General features: G+C 43.2%; 1 protein-coding gene across 1 annotated transcript in view; it reads right to left on the bottom strand.

Annotated features, from left to right (window-relative positions):
- Window positions 1-14,052, bottom strand: part of GRIN2B (glutamate ionotropic receptor NMDA type subunit 2B) — a gene marked incomplete at both ends in the record, with an annotated part of 295,204 nt that overhangs the window by 168,942 nt on the left and 112,210 nt on the right. Inside the window, one exon of the mRNA XM_079775801.1 lies at window positions 13,142-13,740. Within this exon, the coding sequence (XP_079631927.1) occupies window positions 13,142-13,740 (599 nt within the window). The remainder of the gene's footprint in view (window positions 1-13,141; window positions 13,741-14,052) is intronic.

Genomic DNA, 14,052 nt, shown 5'->3' on the forward strand with positions numbered 1-14,052 from the left:
CTAATTGACTCAGCTACAGAGATAGTTCTCAAAAGATGGACAACAGGGTCAAAGTACACCTGGAATTCATGAAAACATAGATTTGAAACCCAACTTTATCTGTAAGTGAAGTAGGCAAGTGACTTAACCTTTCTGGATCTCAGTTTCTTCCTCTGAAAAATGGAAGTAATAATGCCTCTGGACAATACTTTTTGAGATTAAATAAGGCTCTATAAAGGACTTGGCACAAAGTAGTCACTTAATAACCTTTCTTAAGGTAAATTTTCTAAATTGCTGAAGCTTAGTATTTTTAAGTACCAAGCTTTTTCTTGATTATAGGAAGCATTTTAAATGGAAAATTTCAGAAAGTTATTATGGAGTTCTCTGACTTCTTAAATCAAATATAGTCAATAAAATTTAAGCTCTTATTGATGACCTAACAATGACTATGCTATCTTGCTATTGAGGGAGGCTTTAAAGGGGATATAGGTTTTGTGGGAGAATATGGACGTTTGCTCAAATGGTCTTAGACGAATGTTCCCTTCAAGGTATTTTGCTAGGTTTTTCCAGTACCTTCTGCACTTTACTATTCTGCTTGTTATTTCTTAACACTGTCAGTTTACCTACCCAATTCCCATCATGTTTGTTATTTCTAAGCTGTTGTCATCTGGAAAATCAGATAAGCAAGTATCTTAGACACTACCGGCTGCCTACCAAAGAGACAGCCTTGACTCTCCCTAGCTAACAGAACTTTGCTTTTTAACTGGGCATATTACTGTCCCAGTCAAAAACTAAAATAAAATCAATTTCCAGCTTCCCTTGCAGCTAGCTGTGGCCATGGACTGATTTCTGATCAACAGGCTATAAGCAAAGTGTGGATTTCTGGGTAATCTCTTTAAAAGGGAAAGTGTTTGTCTTTCTTTCTTTCTAACTTCAATTTGCTGCTTGACACTGGAGTCTAGCAGCCCTCTTGGGTTTGGGGATGTAGGCCACACCTTACAAACAAAAATGTAGAAAGCTAGCAGAAGTCTGGGTCCCAGTGATCATACAGGTACCAAGCCAGCTGTGGACAGACCACTTAAATATGTTTATGTATCATGTTTAAACTGGGTTACTGATTCTCTATGCCATATATACTCCAACTGTCCACAAACTTCTTAGAAATACGTGTAAAATTAGAGTAGATGAACTCTTAGTTCAAATAAACTACATTCATTTTAGGACAAGAATTTTGTGTCAGTGATTTTTGTTCAAAGCCCTTTTCTGCTTTCTTCGTGGTTCTTGGCTATGTTCCAGATACATCAGACTGTTGAATATGTGACCTCTCCTCTTCCAGGTAAAACAAGGAAGTCTCTGTGTGAACACACTTGAAATGTGGTAACAGAGCAGTGAGAATAATGACACTGTGTAGCCTGTGGTTACTCATAATTTTGAGTTACAGTCCATAACATACACTTGGCTTTTCCTCTACATTAAAAAATGAGAGAAATTTGACATGTTAAAGTCTATGTTAATAAACTATATTCTATTGTTGCTTAAACAAAAGTTCCTAGATTGTTGTCCAAGGAGGGGGAAAATGGGTGTGAGTGTCTGGAAATGCTGCTGAAAAATTAAAAGAAGAAAGAATCTAAGTTTTCTCTGATGATAACTAGAACCAATCCATACAGTGAATAGAAGTCCTCACGAATTTGTTGTAATGTCTCAGTGAGAATACAGACATGAGGATTCCCTGTATGAAAATGGTCACTTTTATTATCCTCATTATTAGCCCTAATGCTGAACAACTTGAAGTTTTTGATCATCGAATTTTATGTCAAACACTAAATGTATTTTGACACATATCCTCATCTGGACTCCATCTGTGATCCTTTTAGGGGAATTCTGAAAAAGACCACTTAGAATGAATATGATATTATTTTATGATATGATATGATATGATATGATATGATATTCACAGTGTGGTTTCCATGGATATTTCTGTTGCTTTGACACAGAAAATATTTCCTTTAGAAAAATAAAACATTAAAGGATTCTTAAAAGTATATAGAACCACTTGACTGCTGTGTCTTCCTCTTTTGCCCAAACAATAAATGTGATAGAGTTACTTAGCAACCATCCTTACAGTCATCAAAACCTTAAAAATGGAATCAGATTGGAAGGAAATACCTTGTGGATATTCACCAAAGCTAATTCCAGACAAGCCATTTTAAAGGATTCCTCCCAACTTTTATACCATACTCAACTTTTCTCATGCCATCAAATTTAATATGGAAAAGTGTTTTAATCCAGTTCCGTCAACAATGCTCTACACAATTTGACATATGTAAATGTACATACATAAAGATGTGTTGTATGGATATATACTGCATGCACACATGAGTATGTGTATGTGCAAGAATCCCACACATGGTCATTTAGGAACACAGAAAGCTCAAGTCGGTAAAAATTTAAATGAAAGCTGGTGAGGAGAAGAGAAGGGCAGCAAAAGATCAATGAACAGAACACCCTATAGGGAAAGAAATGAGAAAGAAGAAAGAAAAAAGGGTGTGTGTGAATCAGTAATGAATGAGGAAAAGAAAAAGCCTGAGCAGCGAGGGAGGCAGTAGGCAGCCCCCGGCCGGCTGCTGCTGCTGGAAGCTGGACAAGAGGGAACAGATTTCAGCAGCAGGGAGCTCTAATCTGTCAGCAGCAGTTCCTTCATGTGTGACCAGCCAGCCCAGCTTGGGGACCAGTGCCAGTCTGGGCGCACTAACTCCACCAGGGCCTCCCGGAAGAGAATGCGCCACTGATAAAAGCCTGAAAGTCAAGGGAAGGTTCCTCTACCCAGCTCCTGCTGCCACCCTCTTGCCAGCTTCTACATGTGCCTCTGTCTGCAGTGCTGGTTCAGATCCCTTAGCAACCACTTCTGAAAATCAGGCAGGCTGAAAGCCTGCTTCTTCCCAATCCTTATCAGCCACATCAGGTCCCAGAGATTTCTTTCAGCAGATGACCACCTATGCACCCCTGACAGATTCAGTGGAGAGGAAACAAAGAGAAAGGTTGAAACCATTATTTATTTAAAATATGTGAGGTTGTATATGTAGGTGCAAAAGCTAGAATACCATCTCTGCTCTCAAGAAGTTCCTGTTAGTTAAGCTGACCATGGCCGGCTGTGGTCCAGCCCTCACTCAAGCTTCCAGCCCATGTCAGTAACCATAAATGACAGCACTCTAGCTTCCTGGCAGCTCGCCCCCACTCTTATCCCCACCCAGCCAGCCTTTATCCCCTGGTGGGAAGAGAGAGCAGATGGAGAAATGATCCCACTCAATTCCTAAATAACACCACCTTCAATTCCTATTAACTGTGAAATTGCACCCTTGTCTGGGTAAGAACCAAGGGAGCAAGAATCATGGAGACATTGCCAGACCAGAGCAAAGGCTAACAGGAAAACCCTGGCTGCCTGCCAGTCCTTCTGAGGACATGGTCAAGCAGTTAAGAGGCAGCATGCTCTGTGCAGAACACTGCTCCTGCCAAAGGACACCTGGGTTCTGTGCCCATCTAGCCTTGAACAGATGAGTGACCACTCTGAGATTTTGCTTTCAAAAAGTTATAAATCCATTCATCATTCTATTGTCTATTCTGTGAGAATCCCTGTATTGAAAGGATTGGATGAGGTGAGCAGCAAAAGACTCTTCCAACTCTGGTGCTTTGATTTTAAGGGAAGCCTAGATTTCTTTACTTTTAAAATATATTTTTATTGATTTCAGAGAAGCAGGGAGAGGACAGAGAGATAGAAACATCAATGATGAGAGAGAATCATTGATCAGCTGCCTCCTGCATGCCCCACACTGAGGATCAAGCCCACAACCCGGACACATGACCAGGAATTGAACCATGAACTCCCAGTTCATAGGTCGATGCTCAACCACTGAGCCACACCAGCCAGGCTTATATTTCTTTAAAGCTTGGCTAATATGCAGCCCAGTAAGGGACTGATATCCAGGTTCCCCAGGCAGACCCAGGGTAGATCCTGACACCATCACACAGCCTAAGCTGGAGGGTCTCAGGTTTCTTAGAAATATATAAATGGGGATAATGATTCCTATCTTCATTTATGCTTTTATCAAACAAATATTTATCAAGGTTCTACAACCTATCAGTCACTGTGCTGGGAACACAGAGGCTGAAAAATGTCCTGCTCTCATGGAGATTGAATTCAACCAAGAGGAGTGTGATAACAATATATTTAAAAATAACATATATGCAGTTTGTTACATAAGAGCTACAGAGAAAATAAAGCAAGGGGTGGGCATAGGGAGTGCTTGGAAGGGTGGGATCAGGGAATCCTTAGGACATTTGCATGGATCAGGATTTTTGCAAGTATCAAATTAGATCACTTACAATTCTGGTGTGCAGTGAGTATTCAGAAGGGTAACCAATGCCGGAGGTAACAACTTCCTCAGACCCTGACAAAGGGGCTGCTTCTGAGCATATACCTCATGACCCTCTTCTTCACCCTTCCCATTGCCACCGACCCATATCCTTTGTGACATGTCTGCTTTCTTTGAGACCATCCTATCCCTACAGACAATGCACCACCTGTGTCTTCTCTCCCAGCACTATGTACCGCTCCCTCTCCCCAAAAGTTATTCTAAGTGAAACAGAATTCTTTTCCCACTCATTCCCCCTCTTTGTCATCTGCCCTCTCCTCCAAATTGTAAATATTCTTTAAAGAAAGAAAGAAGAAGGGGATGTAAAAAGTGGGGAGGAAATAGAAGAGAAAGAAAATGGAAGAAAAAAACACACCAAATATGGCATGGATAAGTTTTAAATTCTACAATTCAGCCACAGAATTAAATAACAATTAAAGAAAGAATCATGTAGGGCTCTCCACGTTAAACATTGAGAATGCTGTTCATGGGTCTGAATTTAAAGGAAAGAAGCAACGATCACTTAATAAAAAGACCATCTAAGTATCTGATATGGAAAATGTGAAAGACTGGAAGAAAACAGAATAGTTTGAAAATCCTTACATTCCATAATTCTTCCAGGCATAGTCAAAGCTTGCTTTGCCTGAATTACAATAAGCATTGAATTTGTCTTTTAGGATAGTGATTAGATTCTCTGGTTATTTCCCCCAATTTATATTTCCTTCTACACGTCACTCTCTCTATACCCAGGTGTGTCTTTATGTTTTGTATGCAAACATAGCTTTCCAGTGGACTTCTTTAATCAGATGAAGGGCCACTGTGCCTGATGGTCCACTTATAACTATGCATTCATAGAGCCTTTGATTGGTTCACATGTAAATTACATTAAGTTCACCTATAATATATATTTGTCTTACCATAAATCTGCCTATGCTTGGCACTCCATGAACATTAATAACAACCAGACATGGGTACTAACCAAGCAAATTTTGCCCATAGTGTCTAAAAACTAATGGACTCAATTCCTCATTTATTTCTTACCTTCTCAGCACTTTCCAGGCCAAGAGAGTCAAGTGGGCACCCCATGGGAGCAACCCAGCTAACTGTTCCAAGGATGGGAAGGCTGCCTCAAGGATAATGAAAGATCTGCTCATCACAGCCTCTTTATGAGAACCTAGAAAGCACCTTTCTTCACATCACTTATCCCCATCTCTCAAAAGCTAGGCCAGGGGGAGGATTCTGGCCTCTTGAGATGGCCACTTTAAAAGGGAAGGAAGAACTGGGATGGGTGGGTGCAAAGCATGAGCTGAGTAGGAAAACTGAGGACACTGGGGAAAATAATTAGGCAAGAGGTTCTATGTTGAAATCCAGCCATTTGAAAGAGCATCTGCTTTTTCTACAAGTTCAAAAGTTGCCCTGTATGAAGAGCAGGAACACTGGGTCCTCAGGACATAAAGAGAGCCTAGAGGTGAGCGGCAGGTGCGCCATCACCTGAGTGACAGAAACTGACCAGCGGGGTACTGGAGAGGACATTGCAAAGGAAAATAACCATTAACTACCACCCACCCCAGGGAATGATAAAGGAAAAATATAGTCGTGTGCCTACTAACAGTTAACAATTCTTCTCTAGCTCAGGGAGATAAAGAAGGGTTTAGACGTCTGGCCAAATCCCTTTCTCAACCCTTTCAGATCATTTGAAACCAAAGGGTTTTCAGATTTTTCTCAGAAACTAAGAAAGTCCTTCACTTACAGAATGCACACATAAGAAAGTCTCTAACTCTTTCAATCAAATCAAGTTCCCAGTTGGAATAAAACTCCCTCAGCATGTCTCAGGCTATGGTATAGGGCAGTGATTTTCAACCAGTGTGCCGTAAGAATGTTTCAAACATGCAATACCTGATTATTTAGTCAGGAGCACTGACCTCTTTTCCCTTAAACTGTTAAGTAAAAAAAATGTCAACAGCCAACACAACAATAGCTGTTCAGTGTGAATGAATCAAAATTATGCCTTTTTTTTTTATCAGATCAACAAAAAATACATTTTGTGTGCCACAGAATTTTAGTAAGGGTTGAAAATTGCTGGTATAGTACACTGCAGTCCATTTACTAATAAGGCATAAGTGAAAGGTACAAAATTCCAACAGAAAGTTCATTTTTATTAGTGTACAAAATAGGGTTGTTATATTTAGCAACAAATACAGGAGCCCTATTTAATCTGGATTTCAGATAAACAACAAATTATCCTTTAGTATCAGCATGACCCATGCAATATTTGTGACAGATGCTAAAAAAGAAATGATCTATTGTTTATCTGAAATTCAAATTTAACTGGATTTCTGTATTTTTCTTGTTACTCAGGTCAAAAGCCTTGGCCAGCAGTCTAAGGCCTATCTGGAAACAGTCACCACGTCTAGCCAAAGGAGCTTCAAGCAGCTAAGAAATAATCAGTAAGGAATTTGGATTGACATGTGATAAATAACGTTTATTTAATAGTGAACTAAAATAGCTCATTTTAAGGATCCTCTCTGAGAATGCTTGCATGTCATTTAAAAAAAAATCTTCCTTCAGTAACAAGTGAATCACTTCAAATGTGCGTCTCTTTGTGGCACTCAGGGATATCACAGAGCCTCCTGTCCCTGTTTCCTAAATCTGCACTTAGGAACTTGCCTCACTTGAAAGGAAAGCCACAGGCTGGTCAGCTATAAAGGAAGGCTTTACCTCCCCTTATAATGCTTCTGGGGAGGACAGGCCTATTAATGCTTCTGGGTGTTCAGAAGGTAAGGGGACAACAGTCTACCCTTTCCCAAATCTGTCTTCTAGGGCTGGGTCACTCCCAGATACCACCTGAGGGGCCTTCCTCCCACTGCTGTTATGGAGAGGTGAGCAGCAGGCCAACAGAGGCCAGTCCTCACAAAACAACCAACCATTTGCAACAATATTATTTTGCAAAGATTTCCTGCTGTGGCTAAATGTTGTGGCTGCTTGGTTTGTTATTTAAAAGAGTAACCCTAGTGAGACCAGATCTCTGAAGGGAGGAAGAGTCTGATTTCGGACAGGATAAGTAGAAGGAATAAGTAGATGATTTTGAGTGCTGTGCCTGGTGATAACAGCTCAGACTTTGAGGATAGCACCTTCTTGTCCCTGTTAGTCAGCATCAATCCTTTCTGGGTCCTGATAGAAAAACAGATTAATCATTTCCAAGAGTGGCCAGGGATTGGATTCAAGAACCATGAGAAGCTGCATTTGGGAGGAAGGGAAGGAAAAGACAGTGGAAATGAGTGGGGGATGCAGGGATAAGGACAGGGAGAGAGCCCAGAGAAGACGTCCCACACTGTTAGATACAGACCTCTAGAGAAATCATGGAACTAGGGCAGGAGTCGGAAGACACGGTTTACACAGTATACTTGGGAAATTGAGTGAAGGCGGACCTTTTCTCTCTCCTCCACACTGGGATTCAAGGAATTTATGAATAACCTGCATGGTGTAGACTGCTGTACTTGAGAAGATGGAGATGGGCATGTGTGGCTATCTTGACAATAACCTGGAAAAAGGATAGAGAACCCAGGAGAGCTACCTTCCCAGTGGCCAGAAGAGATGGTAACAAAGGTTCAAACCAACTATGGTTTTAAAGATATAGTGGTTAGAGGCCTGACTTGAGAAATCACATTTACATTCTAATGTAAAGAAGCCAAATGGGAAATAATAATATGTACATTTCCCTGTTTACACAGAGGAAGCTTTAAGATAAAAGCAGACATTCCTGGACCATATTTATGGACTTTAAGGTAACGCCCACTTGATTTCTTTGTGTTGTTTAGCAAATGTTTTATTCCTTCATTGTTAGCATTTTTTTTTAAAGAACAAACATTTGGTAAAATAATCTAAATCAGATTTAAATTTAACACTAAAAACAATGGGAGAAAACATGAATATACAGAAAAGACCACACAGTGAGTTTTTAAAGGAAACCTCTATTATCTTGCAGAGAGGAGCAGAATGAGAAAGCTCCTATAAGGTGGGTATGCATTGGACAGCTCAGCATCTTGGAGGATGTCACTCATTTACTCCAAGTGTCTTCCTTGGGACTCACACTATGCTAGGAGTGGGTGTCATAGATATGAGTAAGACAGAAAGGTCACTGCTTTCCCAGAATTACGGGGTGGAGAGATAATAAAGCATGTAATTATAACATTCTGAAGAGTGGCTTTATTGGAAAAGCACAAGATGGAGTGAAGGCATATTACAGGCTGATGTCAGTCCAGGGCTCAGGAAAGCCTTCCCAGTGGAAGTGATGCCAAGACTAAAACATGAAGCACAGAGAATCTGAGACAGGTAAAGGAGCATCTGCATTTGTGTATTGGTGGGAAGGGATTACACAGTGCACACTGACTGGAAGTGAGGGGGAAGAGGGTATACTCAAAGAACAAAAGTAAGGCCAGTATTGTGGGAATGCAGTGCTTAAGGCACAGAGTAGCATGGGACCATTTTGGAAAGACAGGAGGGCCCATGCTGTGGATGACTTTGTAAACCACATTACAGAGATGGGACTTTATTGCAGGGGCAATAAAGACCTACTGAAAAGTAGTGAGCAGGAGAGGGATGGCATCACATATTCATTTCAGACCACTCTGGCTGCAATGTAGATTGAAAAAGACAGAACAGGGAGCCAGAAGATATTTAAGAGGCCCTGCAGCAATGCAGGTAAGAAGAGATGGGCTGGGGTATGGTATGAATATGAAAATAAGTGAAAGCACTCCAGAGGAAATCCACAGAAAATGGCATGATTGGCTATTAGGTGTCAGGAATACTGAATCAAGGACAATGGAAATATTTATTTTAGGCAACTGGGCAATAGGATGCCCCCTTTATAGGTGGTGCAGATTTGGCTCTAAGAAGTAGGAGGAGAAAGCAGGTCAGCTTCGGATATGGCATGTTCTAAAGAAACATATCTAATTACAGTTAGAGATACAGACTTGGGGCTCAATTGAAAGATTGCAGCCAGAGATTTGGGGGAACTTATAGACAATAATTGTATCCTTGGCAATGGATAAGAAAAGAAAGGGTTTAGGACAGAGCCCTGAGAAGCACTAGCGTTTAAGAGATGTGTAAAGGAAGAAGAGCGTGCCAATGAGCCTGAGGCAGAATTACCAGAGGTAGGAAGAAAACTAAGACAGTCACTACCGAACAAGCAGTGATAACTAGGGAGGCAGGAAGAGCAAAGTTCAAGGTGAGAGAATATTAGGACTGGATCACAGATGCAGCCACATTAATACCAGTTTTAATTTCAACTCTAAATTTAGGAGTTTAGCTGAGAGGCAACAGTCCAACTCCCTTCCAAGGATAAGTAGGTACACATTCAACCACCACTAAATGTATGTTAACCTCCCCAGATACACTTTCTAATATTTTATTTCTTAAGCTGAATGGTGGGTACCTGAGCATGTATTAAGTTTTTCTGAATACCTTGCTATGTGTCTGATATAGTTGATAAATTTACAGTGGATGCCCAAAACATATTGTTGAGTAAAAAAAAGTCATATTATTATTTTTTTAAAATATGGAACACATCGTGAATTTGCATGTCATCCTTGCACAGGGGCCATGCTAATCTTCTCTGTATCATTCCAATTTTAGTATATGTGCTGCTGAAGCGAGCACAGAAAGTCAGATTATTGAACAGCATGTATACATTTCCATTTATATAAAATTATAGATTTATATCCATACTAGTGGCCCAGTGCACAAAATTCGTGCACATTAAAAGGGGATTAATTAGAGGAAATATTTTAATATTGCTATCTGCCCTTTCTCTATACTAGAAGTGTCAGAGATGAAAGAAAATTAGTAAAATGTATATGAAAACCATCCTCCTGTCAGAGTCTGGGGCACGCCGCAGGACCAGAGTCAAGTCCCCGCCCACCTGTGGAGCCTCAAAATCACACAAATCCAGACCCAGCGGGCCCCACCCCCATTGGGTGATATCCAGACCCGGCTGGCCCCTCCCCCATCAAGCCCCGCCAGGTGGGGCAGGGGGTGCAGCCTCAGGTCCCACGTCAAGCTCTGCAGGGTGGGGGGGCACAGCCTCAGGTCTCCTGGCCTGGAGTGGGGGGCGCAGCCTGAGGTCCCGCAGCCTGGGCCGGGGTGGGGGACATGCCTTGAGGTCCTCCATGAAGTCCCGCCAGGTGCGGGGGCACAGCCTCCAGCCCTCTGGCACCGGAGGCGGGGGGGAGAGGCGGCACTGACTGAGGTCCCCTGGTGCAGGGTGGGGGGTGTGGCCTGAGGTCCCCTGCCAAGCCCCACTGGGCAGGGGGTGCAGCCTCAGGTCCCTGCTGATTGCTCCTTAAGGCTTGTTACAGGAACTCGGCCACCGCCTTGGGTGCAGCCATCTTGTGTTACAGAAACCCCGCCACTGCTGTGGGCGCAGCCATTTTGTGTTATGGAAACCCCTGCCTCTGCTGCAGGCACTTCCATCTTTGTGACTGTGTGATGGTCAATTTGCATATTCCCTCTTTATTAGATAGGATAGGTATCCATGCACAGGGAAATGTCTAGAAAGATGGTCACTAAATCTTTCAACCATGATTATCTCTCACTAGAGGCCCAGTGCACAAAATTTGTGCACAGAGAGGTGTGTCCCTCAGCCCAGCCTGCACGCTCTCCAATCTGGGACCCCTCAAGGGATGTCCTACTGCCCATATACGGGCAGTAGGACATCCCTCTCACAATCCAGGACTGCTGGCTCCCAACTGCTTGCCTGCTTGCCTTCCTGATTGCCCCTAAATGCTTCTACCTAACAGCCTGATCACCCCTAACCACTCCCCTGACAGCCTGATTGATGCCTAACTGTTCCCCTGCCCGCCTGATTGCCCCTAACTGCCCTCCCCTGAAAGCCTGGTCACCCCTAACTGCCCTCCCCTGCAGGCTTGGTCCCCCCCAACTGCTCTCCCCTGCAGACCTGGGTCCCCCCCAACTGCCCTTCCCTTAAGGCCTGGTCACCCCCAACTTCCCTCCTCTGCCGGCCTGGTCACCCCTAACTGCCCTCCCCTGCTGGCCTGATCGCCCACAACTGCCCTCCCTTGCAGGCATGGTCCCTCCCAACTGCCCTCCCCTGCTGGCCATCTTGTCACAGCCATCTTGTGTCCACACGGGAGCAGTCATCTTTGACCACATGGGGGCAGCCATATTGTGTGTTGGAGTGATGGTCAATTTGCATATTACTCTTTCATTAGATAGAATAGAGGCCTGGTACATGGGTGGGGGCCAGCTGGTTTGCCCTGAAGGGTATCCCGGATCAGGGTGGGGTTACCTTGGGGCGTGGGACAGCCTGGGCGAGGGGCCTGTGGTGGTTTGCAGGCCGGCCATGCCCCCCGGCAACCCCAGCGGAGGCCCTGGTATCTGGGGTTTATTTATCTTCTATAATTGAAACTTTGTAGCCTTCAGCGGAGCCAAGCCTCCTGCTCATTGCATGGCTGCAGCCATTTTTGTTGGGATTTATTTATCTTCTATAATTGAAACTTTGTAGCAGAGGCCAAGGCAGGCCAGGGCTGAGGGAGCGTGGCTTCCTCCATCGCCGGGGGCAACTCAAGCCTCCTGCTCTCTCTAGCCCCGTGGCTGCCGCCATTTTTGTTGGGATTTATTTATCTTCTATAATTGAAACTTTGTAGCCTTGATTGTAGGCCTGGGCTGGCCAGGGCGGCAGGGAAGCTTGGCTTCCTCCATTCCTGGGGAAACCCAAGCCTCCTGCTTGCTGCAGCTCCGTGGCCCCTTCCATCTTGGTTGGGTTAATTTGCATACTCGCTCCTGATTGGCTGGTGGGCATAGCTTGTGGGTGTAGTGGAGGTATGGCCAATTTGCATATTACTCTTTTATTAGATAGGATTAGTTGGATTTAAGGTCATTTTTACTTTCTTCTTTGTGCTCTTCTATGTTGTTTGATTTTTTATAATTGCACATGTAACAGTTTTATACAAATAACTAAACCATAAAAGCATCCTATAGAGTTTTCTGCCCCCCATGGTTACATAATTTCCTTTTGAGGATAGGCTTCAGTTATACCTGGGTTATGAGGTGAGGTCAGGGGAGCAGAACTCCACCCTTATCTTCTTACTGGATAAATCAGACTAAGAGCCACCATAAAAGATACCTTGATAGCAGCATCCTCACTCTTAAAGGTACAGAGAGGAGAAGCAAGGGAGAGAAAAACAAGGGAAGCATCCTCTTCATGGCCTACACACCCGTTAAACCATTTTCCATTTCCTCCCAGTACAACAGCACTCCAGGGGTAAGTGGGCTGGTGCTCCCTTGTCTTGGTGCCTATGGTGTCTTTCAGAGTGATCAAGTATGTGGTGTCTAGAGAGGGTTCAACTCCAAATGAAACTCTCGCTTGGACAATTAACACCTACAGGCCTTATTTTCTTATATTGTAAAATGGAAACAATTTTAAAACCTGCTTCCTAGAGTTGTTGCTTTGAGTATTAAATGAAGTAAAAAATGCAATACAGTTAGAGTAATACTTATCACATAGCAAGTGCTCAATAAGTGGGAGCAGTTTTATATTTCTCAGAACAAGAACACAGCCACAGCAAGCTTTGGATCTGAAACACTCACACTGTCATGAATAACTGCCATCCAGTGGCCAGCCTTCAACACTGATATCTTGAACTGTTCTTCCTACTGTTTCTGAATGTCCAGCCCCAGCTTTGGAAGCTGAACTCTGACCTCCACCAACAGTGTGCTCCTTGTGCCATACTCACCTATTCAACATATTGGACTGGTAGATCCTCTTCTCATGGGTGTTGTAACAACTGCTCTTGGGCTCCGGGATGAAGCTGTGCTCAGACAGCATGTCAGAAGCAGCGGTGGTGATTATGGCAATTCCATCCCTCACTCTGGCAGGGAGGCCGTAGTCCCATTCATCATAGGACACAGAGATGAGCCCAGTGGGGAACTCCGAGGGCACTGTGTCTGTATCCCCTGCCACCAGACTAGGCACAATCCACGTGTAGCCGCAGCCAGTCAGCCCTACTGAGTTAGCCACTTCGAAGATGTAGGTGGCTTCTTCCTTAGTACAGTAAAGAAGAATGATGGGGCTTTGAAGTTTCTTGAGCTGGTTCTGAATCTTTGAGTCTCCATCATCCAGGGACATGTCCAGCAAGAGGACTTCCTCTAGCTCCCAGCCCACGAAGCTGTTCTCAATGGTGCTGCGAATCTTATTCACAAAGTCCTGGTAGCCAGGGAAGTAGGTGGTGACGATAGAAAAGATGTACCAGTCATACTCCTCCATGATGTTGAGCATCACGGAAGCTTGCTGTTCAATAGATGGGCCAAACTGGAAGAACATGGAGGATTCATCCTGGAATAGTAAAAATGTAAAAAAGAGAGAGAGAGAGAAATCAAACCAAAGATGGCAAAGGAAAATTTTAATAAACTGGACAGAAATGTTCGTGTCCATTTTACTTTTGAAAATTAAGTATGTTTAAATTGTAAACATTTTTAATACCTTTCTTCCAAAAACTATGTCCTAAACTCCAGAGAAATTCAACATAGGTCTATACTCTCTTTGTCTGAAATATTTTAGAGCTACTGCCAGAGCCCAAGGCAGCTTCCTAAAATCAAATATGAAGTGGGGTAAAGACTATAAATGGGGTACAGGGGTAGGCTCTAA

The sequence above is a fragment of the Cnephaeus nilssonii genome (genome assembly GCF_951640355.1).
Source record: "Cnephaeus nilssonii genome assembly, chromosome: 6".
NCBI classification, from domain to species: Eukaryota; Metazoa; Chordata; class Mammalia; order Chiroptera; family Vespertilionidae; genus Cnephaeus; species Cnephaeus nilssonii.